This window comes from Echiichthys vipera (assembly GCF_963691815.1).
Source record: "Echiichthys vipera genome assembly, chromosome: 11".
NCBI classification, from domain to species: domain Eukaryota; kingdom Metazoa; phylum Chordata; class Actinopteri; order Perciformes; family Trachinidae; genus Echiichthys; species Echiichthys vipera.
The window spans coordinates 26,463,629-26,481,372 of record NC_139836.1 but is presented as its reverse complement, the minus strand read 5'-3'; the positions used below and the strand labels follow the sequence as shown (position 1 = coordinate 26,481,372).

Below are 17,744 nucleotides of genomic sequence, written 5' to 3'. Positions count from 1 at the left end.
AGTTTTGTCACAGCTCGCACACTGATGGATTTCGGGGGTTTTCGTCTGTGCCAAGTTTGGTTATTCCTCAGTAGGAGTTAGAAGCAGGGCTGTTTCCCTGTCAAGCTCTCTGAGAGGAGTTTGTTTTCATAATCATATCCATGGTGAAGTTTTAAGTAATGCTGAAAAATGCATGCTGCAAAGTGCTTCCTGAACATTACCCAGATGCGAGGGTTTTTGCACCAGTCGAGGGCCGTATGAGCCGATCTTGAGTAACGGGGAAACGCGACTTTTTTTCACAGGTAAAGAGAAAAAGGGCAACAATACTCCACTGTAGTTATGCACACACAATCAAAGCATGTGTTTTTGGCTGATCCTCCCTTTTTACTAATGATCATAGCATTGGGGCGACTGTGGCTCAGTTGGTAGAGCGAGTCGGCCAATGTCCGAAGGGTCGGCGGTTCGTTGGTCGCTGTGTCCTTGGGCAAGACACTTCACCCACCTTGCTTCGTGTGAATTTGTATGACTGCTGTATGTTTGAGGAGGTGGTCAGAGGGGCCGTAGGCGCTGATTGGCTGCCACGCTTCCGTCAGTCAGCCACAGAGCTGTGACTAATATTGTAGTTTACCACCACCATGTGTCTGTGTGAATGAATGGAACCTGGACTCTGTAAAGCTCCTTGAGCACTGAGAAAGACGCTATATAAATCTAAGCCATAATTCATTCATTCATCTTCAACCTCTTGTCCCTGTCGGGGTCACGGGGGGCTGGAGCCGATCTCAGCGGACATCGGGCGTGAGGCGGGGTCCACCCTGGAGAGGACGCCAGTCTATCGCAGGACACATAGAGACGAACAGAGACAGACAACCATTCACACCTACGGGCAATTTAGAGTCATCAATGAACCGAACACCTGCACGTCTTTGAACTGTGGGAGGAAACCGGAGAACCCGGAGGAAACCCTCGCAGACACGGGGAGAACACGCAAACTCCACAATAATAATAATAATCAAAGCCCAACATGTACATTGCTTCACCCACAATGCAGCATCCCATGAGTGTTTCCCAGGTTCACGCCACTAAAACTGGAACATCTGCCTCTCTTAGTCCAGCTCATCATGCGCCCAACCGAATTTAGAACAGTCTACCTTAAAAAACAGAGATAACTAACGAATTTGCACATTTACCTACATTAAATTCTCATCAGAGTGCGCAGGTCTGGCCCCCACCGTAACACCCCCATTATCAGTGTCGTTCCCCCGTGTACCCCAAGCAGCACTTAACAGGAGACACTTAGTTCCACTCAGTTTGCCCGCAGCCGTCCGAACGATACACCGGCTTATTAAAATGTATGCACTCTCCATATGCATCTCATTTCCTCATCTCTCTCTCTCTCTCTCTCTCTCTCTCTCTCTCTCTCTCTCTCTCTCTCTCTCTCTCTCTCTCTCTCTCTCTCTCTCTCTCTCTCTCTCTCTCTCTCTCTCTCTCTCTCTCTCTCTCTCTCTCTCTCTCTCTCTCTCTCTCTCTCTGGGCGGCAGTAGCGCAGTCCATTGGTGACTCGGCTGGGAACCGGAGGGTTGCCAGTTTGAGTCCTTGAGGGTGCCCGGGCACTACTGAGAGGCTGTTAAGCAAGGCACCGAACCCCCTCACTGCTCGGGGCGCCGATCCAGGCCTGTGTGTGTGTAACATGTATAATAACAGATTGTAAAAATCGAATTTCAATAAAAGTTAATAAAGTCATTCTTCTTCTTCTTCTTCTTCTTCTTCTTCTTCTTCTTCTTCTTCTTCTTCTTCTCCTTCTTCTTCTTCTTCTTCTTCTTCTTCTTCTCTCCTATATATATATATATCTATATATACATTCCTCCACCTGTCAGTTTACCGTTCTGTAGCTCACCGGCTCATAATTAAGCTCATCTCTTTTCTGCCACTTGAATATTTGAAACACAGCAGGGATCAATGTCCCCTGATCTGGTGCCTTCTGAGCTTTTGTCTGTATAAAAGTAGGAAGACAGGACATAACTTTAGTGTTTTTTCTTCTTCTATACTTCTATACAAAAGCTCACCAGATATTAATTATGCATACATATGAAGTCCTTGCACTGCAGTTTGCTGAGATGCTTGCTGACATTGCATGCATATGTAACACTCTGTTTAAACTCAATTTCCAGACTCAAAATTAATTTGCTTGAGGAACTTGTTTGCACGAAGTCGCCGAGTACAGCCCGTGTACTGCACGTGCACATACAAGCAGGGCTGCGGAGTAGCGGAATTAGGATATTAGGTATTAGGATTACACATTTAACATGCAATATATGAGTAATTGTTCTCCATTAAAGTTAAAGGTGCGGAGGGTTTCTGCTGTCCTGATGTCAGTGGCGAGCTCGTTCCACCGCTGTGGAGCCAGAACAGCAAACAGATGGGAGTTTGTTGGCCCACTCTTGGAGTAGTGGGGGAGCCTCAAGCCGTTTGGCAGTGGCAGAGCGTACTGGAGTGTGTAAGGTTTTAACCATGGCCTGGATGTAAAAAGGGCAGGAGCCATTCACAGCACAGTGGGAAAGTACCAGTGCCTTGATTTGGATTCGAGCCGCCACCGGGAGCCAGTGCAGGGGGCAGAGGAGCGGTGTAGTGTGGGAGGACTGGGGTTGGTTGAAGAGCAGCCGGGCTGCTGCATTCTGGATGAGCTGCAGAGGTCACACGCAGGCTGAGCGGCCAGCCAGGATTACTTTATTACCTTCTGCCAAGGAGATTACAGAAAAACGGCTGGCTGTCTTGGTGGAAGGGTGAAGCTCGGGCCAACGGAGAACCTTAAACTTTTAAAACAGATACACAGAATATCCCTTGCTTTTGTGAACATTGCAAGATAGAATATGGACTTGGTGGAGGTTTACTTTGTTGTTCTTTTATTTGTTTTAATATTCATACGAGACACGCATTTTCCAGAAACAGAAACAAAAATTAAAATTGCAATAAATTGTATTTATGCCGTGCACGACACGGCAGAGGAGACCAAAAGTCATCCAAAGTGCTGCGACTCCACCACTTAATTTTTAAAATTTGTTGGGCAGGTACCATGATTATTACCTCATGACCAAAATGTCACCTTTATAAGGTTATGTGGAGGTTACAGCAAGAGAGTTTCTGGTTCGAATCCTGGTTCGGGCCCTTCTGTGTGGAGTTTGCATGTTCTCCCCGTGTCTGCGTGGGTTTTCTCCGGGTTCTCCGGTTTCCTCCCACAGTCCAAAGACATGCAGGTGTTCGGTTCATTGATGACTCTAAATCACCCGTAGATGTGAATGGTTGTCTGTCTCTGTTCAATTCAAAAAACTTTATTTGTCCCCGGGGGGCAATTCAGGGCACACAGAGCAGCAAGTAACGACAGTGCAACTATACAAAAATATTGTATCTGTTTGTCCCTGTGATAGACAGCCCCCCACGACCCCGACAGGGACAAGCGGTTGAAGATGAATGAATGATTATGGAGACCAAGCAAGACTAGTCTTTGTATGAAAATATTTTTTACACGAGAAAAACACTTGCACTTCAAGTTAAGTCAACCTAATTTTACAAGAAAACTTGACTTTACTTGCAAAATGTATTTATAGGTTCATACAAAGACTAGTCTGATGCAAAAATTGGCTTTAATTTTAGTTAATAATTTAGATTTTTAACTAGTATCAGTATCAGTGTAATCTGTAGAGGAACACATTTTAACTCTCCCAGAGCTGCAACATCAGAATGACAGAGAGAGCCGAGGAAACACACCAGCTAAGTGATCTGTTGATTTTATCTCTGCAGTTAACGTATGGCCCTGAAGAAAACAGCTCAGGTTCTCCCCAGAGGAGCTGACTGAAGCTGCCCGTGAAGCTCACAGGTTCAGATGGAAGCGGTGGAAATAGAAGAAGATTGATTTGCGGTCGTATTAAAACGGCTTGAACAGCAGGTTCAGTTACTGCTGAAGCCTCCGTCCTGTGATAATGGACTGAAGGGACTGCGAGGCAGAAATGTGTCACAAGCACTGGTCTGGTGACATTATTCTCAATACAAACTGACTGTTGCACATTATCAAGAGAGCTTTTGTAGCTCTCAAACATAATCAAACTACTCCGGGTAGGGATTGAGTCCTTACCCCAAGTGAAGGAGTTCACGTACCTCAGGATCATGTTCACGAGTGAGGGGACGATGGAGCGTGAGTTTGGCCGGAGAATCGGAGCAGCGGGGGCGGTGTTGCAGTCGCTCTACCGCACCGTTGTGACCAAAAGAGAGCTGAGGAAGACAAAGCTCTGGATCTACCGGTCAATCTTTGTTCCTACCCTCACCTGTGGTCATGAAAGCTGGGTCAGGACCCAAAGAACCAGGTCGCGGGTACAAGCGGCCGAAATGTGTTTCCTCAGGAGGGGGGCTGGAGTGTCCCTTAGAGAGAGGGGGAGAAGTTCAGCCATCCGTGAGGAACTCGGAGTAGAGCCACTGCTCCTTTGTGTTGAAAGGAGCCAGTTGAGGTGGTTCAGGATCATCTGGTAAGGATGAACCCTGGGCGCCTCCCTAGGGAGGTGTTCCAGGCACGTCCAGCTGGGAGGAGGCCTCGGGGAAGACCCAGGACCAGGTGGAGAGATTAGATCTCCACACTGACCTGGGAACGCCTCAGGATCCTCCAGTTAGAGCTGGTTAATGTGGCCCGGGAAAGGGAAGTGTGGGGTCCCCTGCTAAAGCTGCTGCCCCCGCGACCCGACCCCGGATAAGAGTCTGAAGATGAGAAACATAATCAAATATTACCAGTAAAAATATGTAAAGAATGCAACATCATGCGGTCGTAGTCCCTGTTTACAGCAGCTAAAATACAGATGACTCATTCTGGATACAGTCGGTCAGCTCAGCTGTCACAGTGAGGGGTGGGCTGTGTGTCCTGTTCAATACCGCAGTATTGACTTACCGTGTTATACCCAAAGTGATTTATAGGACGGTGTCTCAGCTGTGTTCAGTTTTTACAGGGTTGTAAATAAACAGCTTAGCCTTCATCCAGGAGGCACCGTGCTCGGAGAGAGCCAGCGGTGCTTAACGTTACAGCCTGCGTCCGATCGGCTGTGAGGCCCAAATAGTCCTGTGTTTCAGTCACTGTTCTCAGATAAGTCCAAGTGTTTCTGAAACTTCCGCGAACAAACTTCATTTGAAAACTTCTTTCTGGATGTATTCCTTTTGTCACCGTGTTTAAAGAATTGCAGATCACGTCGACTGATTCTGTGGACGGCCACGGCCACGAAAATGAAAAGGGGGGAAAACAAAATGTAAGGAAATAAATGACAATGTCTGCCTCATTCTTGCAGCACAGAGGCAGTTTCACAACTCACGTACAACGACAGAAAGTTTAGACTTTGCTTGTATTTTTTATGCATCTTAAAAAAAGACTCACAAAAGGCAGAACGGCAGAGGAATATCAATGTGACCCCGTGATAAATCTTTCTCTTTACTCCCTTTTTGTTTTGTGGCCGAGCTTCTCTAAAAGTCGTCGAACACGAGCAGCTGTTGTGAGGAGGTTCAGAGGTTGAACATTATGCGTGTGTTTACTGATGGCGTGTACGATCTCCATCATTTAACCTGAACAGAATAAAATGAAAAGGCTGAAACACTCACGGCAGTCTGTCATCCGATAAGAGGCGTCAATGTCTTCAAACAAAATTAGATTTAGAGTTGAGGCGAAAAGCCGTAATGCAGAAGCAGACAGCAGATGATTAGGTGATATTGCCTTGGGGAGCTGTCTGAAATGATCGAACACAGTAGCCTGCACTGTAAAAAAGAAAGTGAAACATCTTTAAGCAGCTTTAAGAAGCTTCTCAGGCCATAAAAACAGCACAAGATCCTCAGTTAGTGATTCTGGAGCTCACACAGGGGAACTCCCAGACATGAAGGACCCTCATCGGTAAAAGCTTATCATCATGCAACGCTGCTAAAGCTGCTTGGGATTCAGGGTCATCTCACTCTTTTTGTACAGCACCCAAGCACCATCACGGCTAAAGTCTAGTTCGTTTGACCGGTGTGAGTGCAACTGTACCATGCTTAAGCGTGGGACTATTCCTGGCTGCGGCCAGGTAGAAAGAGGCGGGCTTCAGCGCGGCACGGTTGCACATGTACGAGCACGAGTGGTCGCACTTTCTTTTACCAGTCAGGAGAAGAGCGGCTGTGTTTTGCACGAGCTGCAGGCGACAAAGCAACGACCGGGCGACACCAACAAACAAAGAATTACGCTAATCTAGCCACGTAGAGATATGGGCGTGGATCACTCTCTCTGGATCTTTGGGAGGAAGGCTTTAATCTTGGCTAAGAGTCGAAGCTGGAAGAAACCTAATGTTACTCCAAGGTTCTTGACATGAGCCTGGGAGTTAGGAGTGAGTGGGCCCAGAAACCAGCAGAAGAATCATGAACATTTTGCCCAAACATCATAATCTTAGTTCTGTTTTCATTAAGAAACATGTATGTCTACCTTGTTCCCTCACACACCAGCACTCAGGTTATGTCAGAGTTAAATGAACTTAAATATCAATAAGGTAAACATTAAGGTCTTTGCCGAACCATAACCCAATGCTTTGAGTTCCTGAACAAAACCACAACAAAGTTTAATAATGCTTCAGTTAGCAGCAGATTTCAATCAGAAATGGGCAAGAGCGGATATTGTCGTTGTATGAAAACAGTTGCCAGGAAACATTTTTGCAAAAGCGTTCAATCAAAAGCGTTTCCTCAGCTCGGACCAGCGTTATGTTTCTGTCAAAAATATATTTGCAGCTTCAAACGAGCCGGCCGGCTTCGGTTTCTCTGAGACAGATCAGTGATGACTAAATACACTTCTGTATTCATTTCCCTGTTCCTCTGTCTCTGCGACGTGTGCCCACATCTCCGCTGATCAATGATGATTAAATAAACTTCGCTCTTCCCCTCTCCGTCTGTCTCCTTCCCTCTCTCTCCTCGGCTCTCCCTCCGCTGTGCCAACTACCCGTCTGACAGATCAATGATGATTGATGACTGAACACATTTGACTGTCTCAGTGTGTCCGTCTCGCTTTCCCTTCACTTCTCTCGCCCCCCCGCACGCACACAACGTCGTCTCCTTTCAAAACAATATCCAATTCATATTTAATGACCGAGTGCCTTTGGCTCCGTCTTCGCCTTCTCTCAGCGGAAACTTTGCACTCTGCCAACACTTTAGGGAGGGCAGAGACCCATCAGCATTACCTCTCATTTATTTATGCCTTTCTACCTCTTCATCGGCTCCCTTCAGTGTTAATTATGTGTTATCATCATCTATACCTTTTCTGGTCCTTTCCCCCAGTTGTGGACGATCGATTTTGGTTCTTGTTTTGAGATGTTTCCCCTCCCCCTCAGCAGAAAACTGTGACAGGGCTGCACCTTGAAATAGACCCCGAACACAGCAGGTCCTGCCAGTTCATGAAGAATGAACCGTGATAAAGTGCATCCTTTGTTCTTAGAGAGGGAGGGAGACAGAAGAGAAGGAAATACAAAAAATTCTCTCCGTGAATCAACCAAAAAACTTTAACCGCAAATATTTCATATCAGTTTTCAAGCACCTGCACTAAGTTTTAAAATAAATTCAAGGTATCAGCTGTCTCCTCCATCATCGTATCTTCCTCCCTCTTCTCTTTTCCGTGCTCCAGGCAGGAGTTCGTCCCCCGAAAGCCAGAACCTGGTGTCTCTGGGCAGCCTGTTGGACGACCAACACTGGCACCACGTCGCGGTTGAGCATCACAGCACTCACCTCAACCTCAGCGTGGACAAAAGCACTCTGTGGGTGCAGATCCCATCCAGATTCACCCACTGGGACCACGATCAGGTGTGTGCGTGTGTGTGTGTGTGAGTGTGTGTGTGTGTGTGTGTGGTCTTACATGTACAGTCTCACCTGCTCATGTCTGATTTTTATTCATCTGCATGTTTCTCCCGTACAGTTGAGTGTGGGAGCAGACCCGGGGCTCGGCTCTCCGAGGTCAATCCGATATTTCCACGGCTGTTTAGAAAACCTGGTTTACAACGGCGTGAACCTGGTGGACCTCGCTAAACGGAAAGACCAGCGGGTCACCGTGAAGGTAAACAGGCTCGCAATGTGCCAATGAGAAGTGTGTTTGTATAATTCCACCATAGGTTGTTTAAAATATGGATGTTGCCTCTGGGCGCCTCCCTAAGGAGGTGTTCCAGGCACGTCCAGCTGGGAGGGGGCCTCGGGGAAGACCCAGGACCAGGTGGAGAGATTAGATCTCCACACTGGCCTGGGAACGCCTCGGGATCCCCCAGTTAGAGCTGGTTAATGTGGCCCGGGAAAGGGAAGTTCGGGGTCTCCTGCTAAAGCTGCTGCACCCAGGACCCTCTCCATATGTTCATGCGAGCATCATTTCTTTGGTTTGTTTTCTTCAATATCCGACGTGTCACATTCACAGAGCCAGGGCTGCGTATGCGTGAAGAGTTAATTTGCTGTTAGATTTGTTGTTTCTAGCGGCCTCTTTAGCGGTAAGATGTAATTGAAGGCGAGCCTCTTCTTTCATGGCCCTCCATCATGTCAGGTTTGTCGCGACATACATTCACCTCTCTACTACAAGCCTGACTAAGAAGTTGGAAGTTCCGGTTTTCCGATTACAAGTGAATGCAGCATAACCGGCAGAACAACGGCTAACATGGCGGCTTACCTAGCATCTAGCCCGGGAATGACGCTGATATTGTGAATACTCTGCAAAGAGGCAACAATTGCTTTCATTAGTGGGTCACATGATCAATCACCATTGTTTTAACTCTCTGTGATAGAAAGGAATAGATGAAAATCTTACGGAGTACACAAGTACTCTCGGAAAAAGTAAAACCATCTAATAATAAATAATACAATTAAATATAAATATCTCCAGCCTTCTATTCATTTTACTGTAAATCAGAAGACATATTCGTGTAGCTGTGTGTGTGTGTGTGTGTGTGTGTGCGTGTGTGTGCGTGTGTGTGCGTGTGTGCGTGTGTGCGTGTGTGTGTGTGTGTGTGTGTGCAGATTGTCTCAAGCTAACACCCAACACCTCTGAATCTCCGCCGCCCTCTCTCCTCCTCAGTCTGCGTGACTGTGTATCGCTTTAACTACCCCACAAAGAGCTTTTAGATTTGATCAAGTGTCGTGTGTTGCGTACGCCACTGAAATAAGAAACCCAGTGGGGAACCTGGGATGTAACGTATCACTGCTGGTGCTCTGCCAGCCGACTTTCTGCAATTACCGCCTCCCTGAACCATGAGGCTGCATGCAGAGATGACCGACTGCTCCCTGTCCTTTTTATCTCTTGCTCTCTTCTCGTCTCTTTCTTCTGTCCCTCGCCCCTCGTACTTTCTCTGTGACCTTAGAAAGTTGTCGGGTGACATTGGTGCCTTCAGTTTGATCTCCTTGTGCGTACTCTCACCGTGGCTATTATCATTATGGTAATACGCTCGTGCTCTTTAAGGACTCGCTGATGAGATCTCCGCTGCCACGCAGGCCTGGAAATGAATTCAGATTCATGCGTTATCTTGTTTTCCCTCTTTCAGTGTAATAATTTCTCTCTCTCTCCATATCTTTCCCCTCTCCCTCCTTCTCTTCTCCTTTTCCATCTATCTCAGGGCAATGTGACCTTTTCCTGTGCTGAACCCGTTTTTGTTGCCATGACGTTCACCAGCCCCCAGAGCTTCCTCCGGTTACCAGGGGTGACGGAGCCGTCGTCAACGGGCGCGTCGGTGGGGCTTCAGTTCCGGACGTGGAACGAGGCAGGGCTGCTGCTGACCTTTGAGCTCCTAAAGCGAGGGGGTGCGGTCTGGCTGTACCTGAGCAAAGCCAGGCTCCATCTACAGATCCACAAGTCCGGCAGGGCGCCGCTGGAGCTCAGTGCCGGTCAGTCTGACCCCAGAAACCTCCATCTTCAACCTTAATTTCCTCACCTCAGACCTCAGACCGAATTGTGTGCTGTGGTGGTCCAGATAACACTGTCAAATATTCACAGAGCAGGAACGGACTTGTGCTTTAAGTAATTCACAGGATTGCTTTTTATATTCACTGTAAGACACAGAGCTGACGGGGCAGACAGAAACTAATTTGCACACTTTTCCAGAAACAAAAAAACTATGAAATAAAATGTCAATGTCAAACCTGAGGACCAGAATACCATCTTTACCATCTGTAGAGCATTTGAGCCGGATGATGAATCCTCTCAGGTCACGACGATCTACCTGTTGCTCTTTTTTCTGTGACTCAGACGCTGTTCGCAGCAAATAGAGACAGTAAAATGATCTTTTGAAGGTCATGTTAACATCAAAAAAGCATATTCACCAAGGTTTCAATGTGTATCTATGCCGCAGACATGAACGCTTTCGGTTTCCGTGAACGGAGTCTTAACTTCTTCTGCCTAAAACAAATATAAATGCCATTTATGATGAAATGAAATTAAGCATTTTTCTATTTATGGCCACTGTCATCGGCAAACACTATGTAGACAGGAGGCAGCTTTGTCTGTAGTGACGCCCCGAGCGTGTGAGACACGAGAGTTCCAGCGAGGTAGCTGTCACGCACGTTACATGCGAACGGTGTTACCAGTTTAAAGAGCATCGATTTGTAGTTGAGATCGACCTTTGACCTCCTTAAAGCAATTCTTACCTTTCTTGCATGTCTCATAGCGCTTCCCCTCAGAAGTCCCCCCCCCTGCCCCCCCCCCCGCCTGACCTCTGACACGTGCGTTTAGAGAGACACTCGGGGGAGATCAACCGACCCTGAATTACTATTAGAAGGGTTTCCACTTTGACAGGCATTCCAGTGTCCGAAACTACAGACTTCCCATGGCGCTTGAACGCAGCATGAGCAGCGCAAGTGGAACGGAGTGACAGATGACAGGCAGGAAGCTTGGCGAATTATTTTATTCGGACCAAATAAACCAAATAAAATGATTGGTCAGACTTTTATCAGAAATATATATGAATTGAATATTGATGAGTTTCAACACCTGGTGGTTTCTTTTACATTTGTGTGCCATACGCTTATTAGGAGCAATTTAAGATTACTGAAGTGTTATGCTAATGAATAAACCCAGACACGTACGGGGATCGCCATTTTTTACTTCTCCTCTCTTTTCCTGTTCTCCCTTCACCGTCCCTCTAGCGCCTCTAACGACCGGATGTTATAACTCGTGATCACATTCTATTTGTTATGAACTCAAAATAAAGGAAAGTGTAGAAATCCCAGAAAGGTTAGAATTGAGTTGAGACACAATCCTCAAAGAAATTTCAGTCCAAAACAACTGGACTTGGTTATTTGTCTAGGAAGACATTTCCCCTCTCATCCAAGAGGCTTCATCAGTTCATGTAGGCATCTTACCAGGCTGGGACTGGACCAGGACCAGGACCAGGACCAGGACGAGGCTTGGATTGGTCAGATGGTGAAACGTCTTCCTAGACAAATAACCAAGTCCAGTTGCTTTTGACTGAAATTGCTTTGAGGATTAAGATGACCTGGACGAATGAGAACATTCACAGGTTTAAGACCAAAGGCGACCACAGAGAATTTCCCTACAGAGATCAAACGGTGAATGACTGAAATCCTAATCTTAGCCTTCATGAAATCCAAATGAGTACGTGTGCATCTGAATATGTTTCTGTGCCCCCTCAGGTTCAGCCCTGAACGACGGCCAGTGGCACTCTGTGCAGCTGATCTTCAGACGAGGACATCTGACCGTGTCCGTGGACGGAGGCGAAGGAACCACGGCTCACGCCAGTCCCCCGTTTCCCATCACCACGGGAAGTCCGCTCTTCTTTGGTGGTAAGAGAGAGAGAGAGAAATACGTGAAAACATGCATAAACAAGCACCCGATCATCCACGGTTCTGATCATATGTAATCCTTTTTGAAGTCTTTTCATCATCACGGTGGACATCGTGGTTTCCTCCGTGTTGACTGATGTCGTTTCCTCTCCCGTTGAGCAGGTTGCCCCGCTGAAGGGAGCAGCCTGGAGTGCATGAACCCCTTCAAAGGTTTCCAGGGCTGCATGCGTCTGCTGACCGTGGACAACCAGTCGGTGGACTTGATCAGAGTGCAGCAGAGGCTCATGGGAAACTACAGTCACCTGCAGGTCGACATGTGCGGCATCATTGACAGGTCGGAACTAAAAGCACCATTTGTTTGATGATAGGTGGAACTAAAGAAATGCTAAATGCTAAAGTGGTTCTTACTTTATTTACGTTTGGCACATTTCATTATACTTTATACCATAAAGCATTGTTAGAAAAGAGAATAGTGTTCAGGCGTCCTTTGTAATCTCTCTGTTCCTGCTTTCTGTTAAATGATGTTACACGTGGATTATTAGATAGCGGTGCATTTGGATACAAAGGGAATTATAACAACAGTGTCTCCGTCTCAAGGCTTCCCATAATGTCTCCCTACTTAGAAAACAATCCACCTCCCAGCTTCCCTTTCTCAGAGCTGACATGTGGTTTCTTTGTGCCTTCAAAATGTGATTTATTTGTGAGAGGCTGCAGGAACACAGTCGTTTGGCTTCGTGCCTCAGCTTGTGATTGAGTTTGGAATAATTCCTGAATCCATTGTTTGGGAGTTAGCGTCGGTGGATAGAGAGCATTGGCAGGTTGGAAGAAGATTTCTTATCCGCCTCGGTTTGTTTTCTGCTCCTGCTGATGCCAGACGATCAACGTTACTGCGTGTGTTGATTGGTTTATTTTAATATTCTAGACTCCAATGATCTTGGAGGATGAAGAGAAAAAACTATTTAAAAGTGTTGTGAATAAAAATTAGCACTGCTGTGAGGGAATCTCCTGAACTCAAGTTAGAAACAACAGATTTCCTAACAAAGATAAAACAAAGATTAGATTAATTTAGATTAAAACCTTTCTGTGTGGAGTTTGCATGTTCTCCCCGTGTCTGCGTGGGTTTTCTCCGGGTTCTCCGGCTTCCTCCCACAGTCCGAAGTCTCTATGTCTCTATGTGCCCTGCGATAGACTGGCGTCCTGTCCAGGGTGGACACCGCCTCACGCCCGATGTCAGCTGGGATCGGCTCCAGCCCCCCGCGACCCCGACAGGGACAAGCGGAGGAAGATGAATGAATGAACATGAGAGGGCTGGGCAATATGACGATATATATTGACAAAAAATATATAAAATCTATATCTTATATATTTTTCTATATCATTTCTACTGCGATATAACAACTTCAATATGAACGTCATTTTGATGCTGTTTTAAGTTCTGATCCTTGCACGTTTAAGCTGATTTTGCGCGAAAATCCTCAATTGAAAAAAAGAATAAGCTTTACCATATGGTTATTTCATATAGAGTATTTTTATTGAATTACCAGAACATGTTATATCATGACCTCTATCAGGATAGAGGATATTGGCGTATATCGGTGGTGCATTATGATCCTTTTCTTAAATGCTTTTGTGCATGCTTTAGATGGACAATATGACATCCGTGACTTAAAAGGATCATTTATGGAGGCCCAGAGGGTCAAAACATTACAATGTTTCAGAAAAACCAATGACATTTCACAAAATGAAAAAAAAACAACATAGATAGATAGATAGATAACTTTATTTATCCCCGAGGGGAAATGAGGTCATGATAGCAGCGGTACAAAACAATCAGAAGTACTAAAAATAAGATAAAATATAAAATACAAAATATGAACAACAATAAAATAAAATAAAAGTACAGTATCGCAGATAAAACACTATATTACAATGTGCTATGTGGATTTTAATGTGCCTCATCATGTGCAACATAAAAAAACAGCATATCAGTCACAAAAAAAGAAAAAGAAAACAGAAAACAAAACATTGTAAATGTTGTGTTTTGATCCTCAGGGCCACCGTATATGTGTAGAGCCATATATACAGAAATGCTGAGCACTAACACACAGATATTGCACACTGAAAAAATCCATCACCACTGTTGGACAGACTCATTATTATAGACATTTCTGTATCATCAAGTGCTGCAGAGACTGCGGCCTCTAATAAGTCTGTGTTGCAGAAAATGTCAAGTCGAGCTCCACTGCGTCAGTTTGATGTTGTATCGGGTGAACAACACGCCGCACGTCGCTCTAGGAACATGCCTTTAGACCTTTTCCCAAATCATTAGAGCCCACTGGTACATTCATAACATATTATCCTCTGAGCAGCTCTTGTTTCAATAAAATGTCAACTTGAAAAATTGATTTGAACCGATTTACGACCCCTCACCTCCGACCTCCGATGTACTTGTGCTTAAATAACGGCCGCTCGACTGATTGAATGCGGGCTGACTTTATCGGTGGACACAGGAAAGAGACGCTCAAGTGTGCATATGCCTATTTGCAGATAAGCAAGGCAATAATGGACCGCCAGAATGTATAATGCATATTTATAAAAAAGCAAATACATCACTCCGCACCTGCCTCCGTCCCAACTTACTTTTAGATAAAAGGAAAGCAGAGAAATTGGTGCTAAACTTTACATCTGACAAGGTTGCTGAGTAAGGCTTTTTTGAATTGACTTTCCCACTGACTGAAATATTAAAAATACATGCTGCTCCCTCTTTCTCTTTCAGTCTCTCTGCCGTCACAATTCGCTGACCTCATTTCCCCCTCCTAATATGTTTACCGAGTCGCCGCTGAGCTCCATTCATCCCAGCTTCCATCCCCTTTGTCGTTCCCTCCCTCACTCCTTCCTCTCCTCGGATCCATCTCTTAACCTTAATTCTCTTTCACCCCCCTCTCTTCCTCTCTCTCTCTCTCTCTCTCTCTCTCTCTCTCTCTCTCTCTCTCTCTCTCTCTCTCTCTCTCTCCACAGTATCTCCATTTTGTGTATTTCCTCTCACTGTTTAACTTCTCAAATTCTACCTCAACAAATCGATTGGTCGTTGCGTATTTACACTGGCATCATGATGAGGTCAACCAGAGTTGAAGTGAACTGCTGTTTTTATAAAATGGATACCAAGTATGGCTATATTAAAGTGACGAACATGTTCCAATTTTAGACGTGTCTAGTATCTAAAAACCATCCAAAGCATTGTTCTTTCAGAGAAATAGGCCCTCCTGGCCGACGGTTGCTCTGGAGCTTACTATCTTGTTTTCTCTTAGTCAGGTACGATGTCCGCGGTGCTGAACTGGACACTAAACTGCTTTGCTAGCTCATTCTTGTTGAAACCAAGATATCTACTGAAAAATAAATCATGGACAGATCTAAGCAACAGAGGCAGCAGACAGGTTTACTCCCTGATGGGTCAACTTAAGCTAACGTTAGCTTGTAGAGGTTCTCAAACTGAATAAATACATAAATAACACATATAAACACTAAACTGCTCTGCTAGCTCATTCTCGTTGAACTAAGTTATATACTGAAAAGAAATCGTGGACAGATTTAAGCAACAGAGACAACAGAGAGGTTTACTCCCCGTTGAGTCAACTTAAGCTAACGTTAGCTTGTAGAGGTTCTCAAACTGAATAAATACAACACATATAAACACTAAACTGCTCTGCTAGCTCAATCTAGTTGTAACTAATATGCTAATACTAAAAAAATTTCTGTGCACGGATTCAAGCAACACAGTTGCTACTCCCCGCTGAGTCAGCTAGTCAACTTAAGCTAACGTTAGCTTGTAGAGATCGGGGGTTGCTCAAAGTGAATAAAAAACACATATAAGCACTAAACTGCTCTGCTAGCTCATTCTTGTTGAAACTAAGATATCTACGGAAAAATAAATAGTGGACAGATCTAAGCAACAGAGACAACAGACAGGTTTACTCCCCGTCGAGTCAACTTAAGCTAACGTTAGCTTGTAGAGATAATGGCGTTTCTCAAACAGAAGAAATACAACATATAAACACTAAACTGCTCTGCAAGCTCAATCTAGTTGTAACTAATATGTCTAATACTATTCTTTTTTCTATGCACGGATTCAAGCAACACAGTGTCTACTCCCCGCTGAGTCTGCCAGTCAACTTAAGCTAACGTTAGCTTGTAGAGATCCTTCGAAACACTCTTTTGATAAACTCTGGGTTCACTAACTACGTTGTTGGTGCTTTGTTTTGTGTGTAGGGACTCTTCTCATGCTGCAGCAGAGGTTTGCTGTTATTTTCAGCAGTATTAGTGGTCAAAGAAGACGTTTTAATGCCTTCACCGTACTGCCCCGAGCTAATCAGTGTTAGCCACATTTGGCTGTTAGCGACTCTAGTAAATTTCTCCCTTAATAACTCATACAGGAAACTGTCTCGATGGTTTATTTGATGTATTTAAGTGCCATAAAAGACCATGGGAAGATTTTGCGCCGGAATTACACAATTAATAGACTAGACTATTGTTTTTTTTCTCAAGATCTCAAATAAATTATTTCGCTATTTCGGGAAAACAGGAGAAATATCTTGTTATCATGAGAGAACGTAGGAATTATCTTCTCATGGGAAAATGGAGGAAATAATATTTATGTATGCATGACCCTTTAGGACTTCCATACATGACCTTGTTGGAGGTCTGCGCTCTCTGAGTACGCCTCTCTTTTGTTTGCACTTGCTCGCTGCTCCATTAAGACATTAAGAAGGAAAACGCCCAAATGAGTTTGCTCAAACAGGTTCCACTGTGTGTACTCTGGATGCCACAGTCCGTGCTAAAAGTCACAACAACTGGAAGATTATTTCCCCATCATAGTTCCCACAAACACAAACAACACTTCCTCCCGAGTCACGTCCACAGAAGACAAGAAAAATATCAAACATTCTCCTGAATGTGGAAGCATTTTTTCAGAGAGCTTCGTTCCACTCAGTGTTGTCAGAAAGACGCTTCAGGTGACAGGAACATGTCGGAGCGCCTTCGCCCCAGCTGTTAGTGGTGTAGGGACACGTTTCTGAGTAGATACACTTTTAAAGTCCCTCACACACGTGTAGTTACACGTATTCACTCTCAGGGCCATGCTCCGGTGCACCATGACTGCTGTTGTGGAAGGAAGAGTGAAGGGAAAAGCATTTATGATTTTACTGTCTGCAGTGTCCTCGTTCATTCTGCATTCACGCAGTCGAATGAACCAAACATTTATAAGAACCAGGTCGCGGGTACAAGCGGCTGAAATGGGTTTTCTCAGGAGGGGGTCTGGAGTCTCCCTTAGAGAGAGGGGGAGAAGTTCAGCATCCGTGAGGAACTCGGAGTAGAGCCGCTGCTCCTTTGTGTTGAAAGGAGCCAGTTGAGGTGGTTCAGGATCATCCGGTAAGGATGAACCCTGGGCGCCTCCCTAGGGAGGTGTTCCAGGCACGTCCAGCTGGGAGGAGGCCTCGGGGAAGACCCAGGACCAGGTGGAGAGATTATATCTCCATGCTGGCCTGGGAACGCCTCAGGATCCCCCAGTTAGAGCTGGTTAATGTGGCCCGGGAAAGAGAAGTTTGGGGTCCCCTGCTAAAGCTGCTGCCCCCGCGACCCGACCCCGGATAAGAGGCTGAAGATGAGATGAGATGAGATGAATTCCTTGTAAAGATAAAACCAACAGTGAACGAAAAGTCTTTCCAGCCAAAGCAGGATATTGCTGATACCTTTATTTGTGATTATTGTTGTCGTCAGAAATATATTGAAAACACATAAAAACAAAGCTGTGTCGTTGCAATGGATGCCATATAATTTCATTACGGTGATAAATGAGGTTGTGCAGCCAAAGAAGCAGTTAGGTTTTGAATGTAATGACAAGTAAAGGTGTTTAGGTGAGGGCGGTGAATTTATTTGCTGGGTTTACTTCAGGATCAGCTAAAGTGGAAAAA

General features: G+C 45.3%; 1 protein-coding gene across 1 annotated transcript in view; it reads left to right on the top strand.

Annotated features, from left to right (window-relative positions):
- The window catches only part of LOC310953440 (contactin-associated protein-like 4), a gene marked incomplete at both ends in the record, with an annotated part of 92,068 nt that overhangs the window by 42,414 nt on the left and 31,910 nt on the right, over positions 1–17,744 (top strand). The window contains 5 exons of the mRNA XM_083922478.1: positions 7,637–7,812; positions 7,925–8,062; positions 9,597–9,864; positions 11,629–11,778; positions 11,941–12,112. Of these exons, the coding sequence (XP_083778604.1) occupies positions 7,637–7,812; positions 7,925–8,062; positions 9,597–9,864; positions 11,629–11,778; positions 11,941–12,112 (904 nt within the window). The remainder of the gene's footprint in view (positions 1–7,636; positions 7,813–7,924; positions 8,063–9,596; positions 9,865–11,628; positions 11,779–11,940; positions 12,113–17,744) is intronic.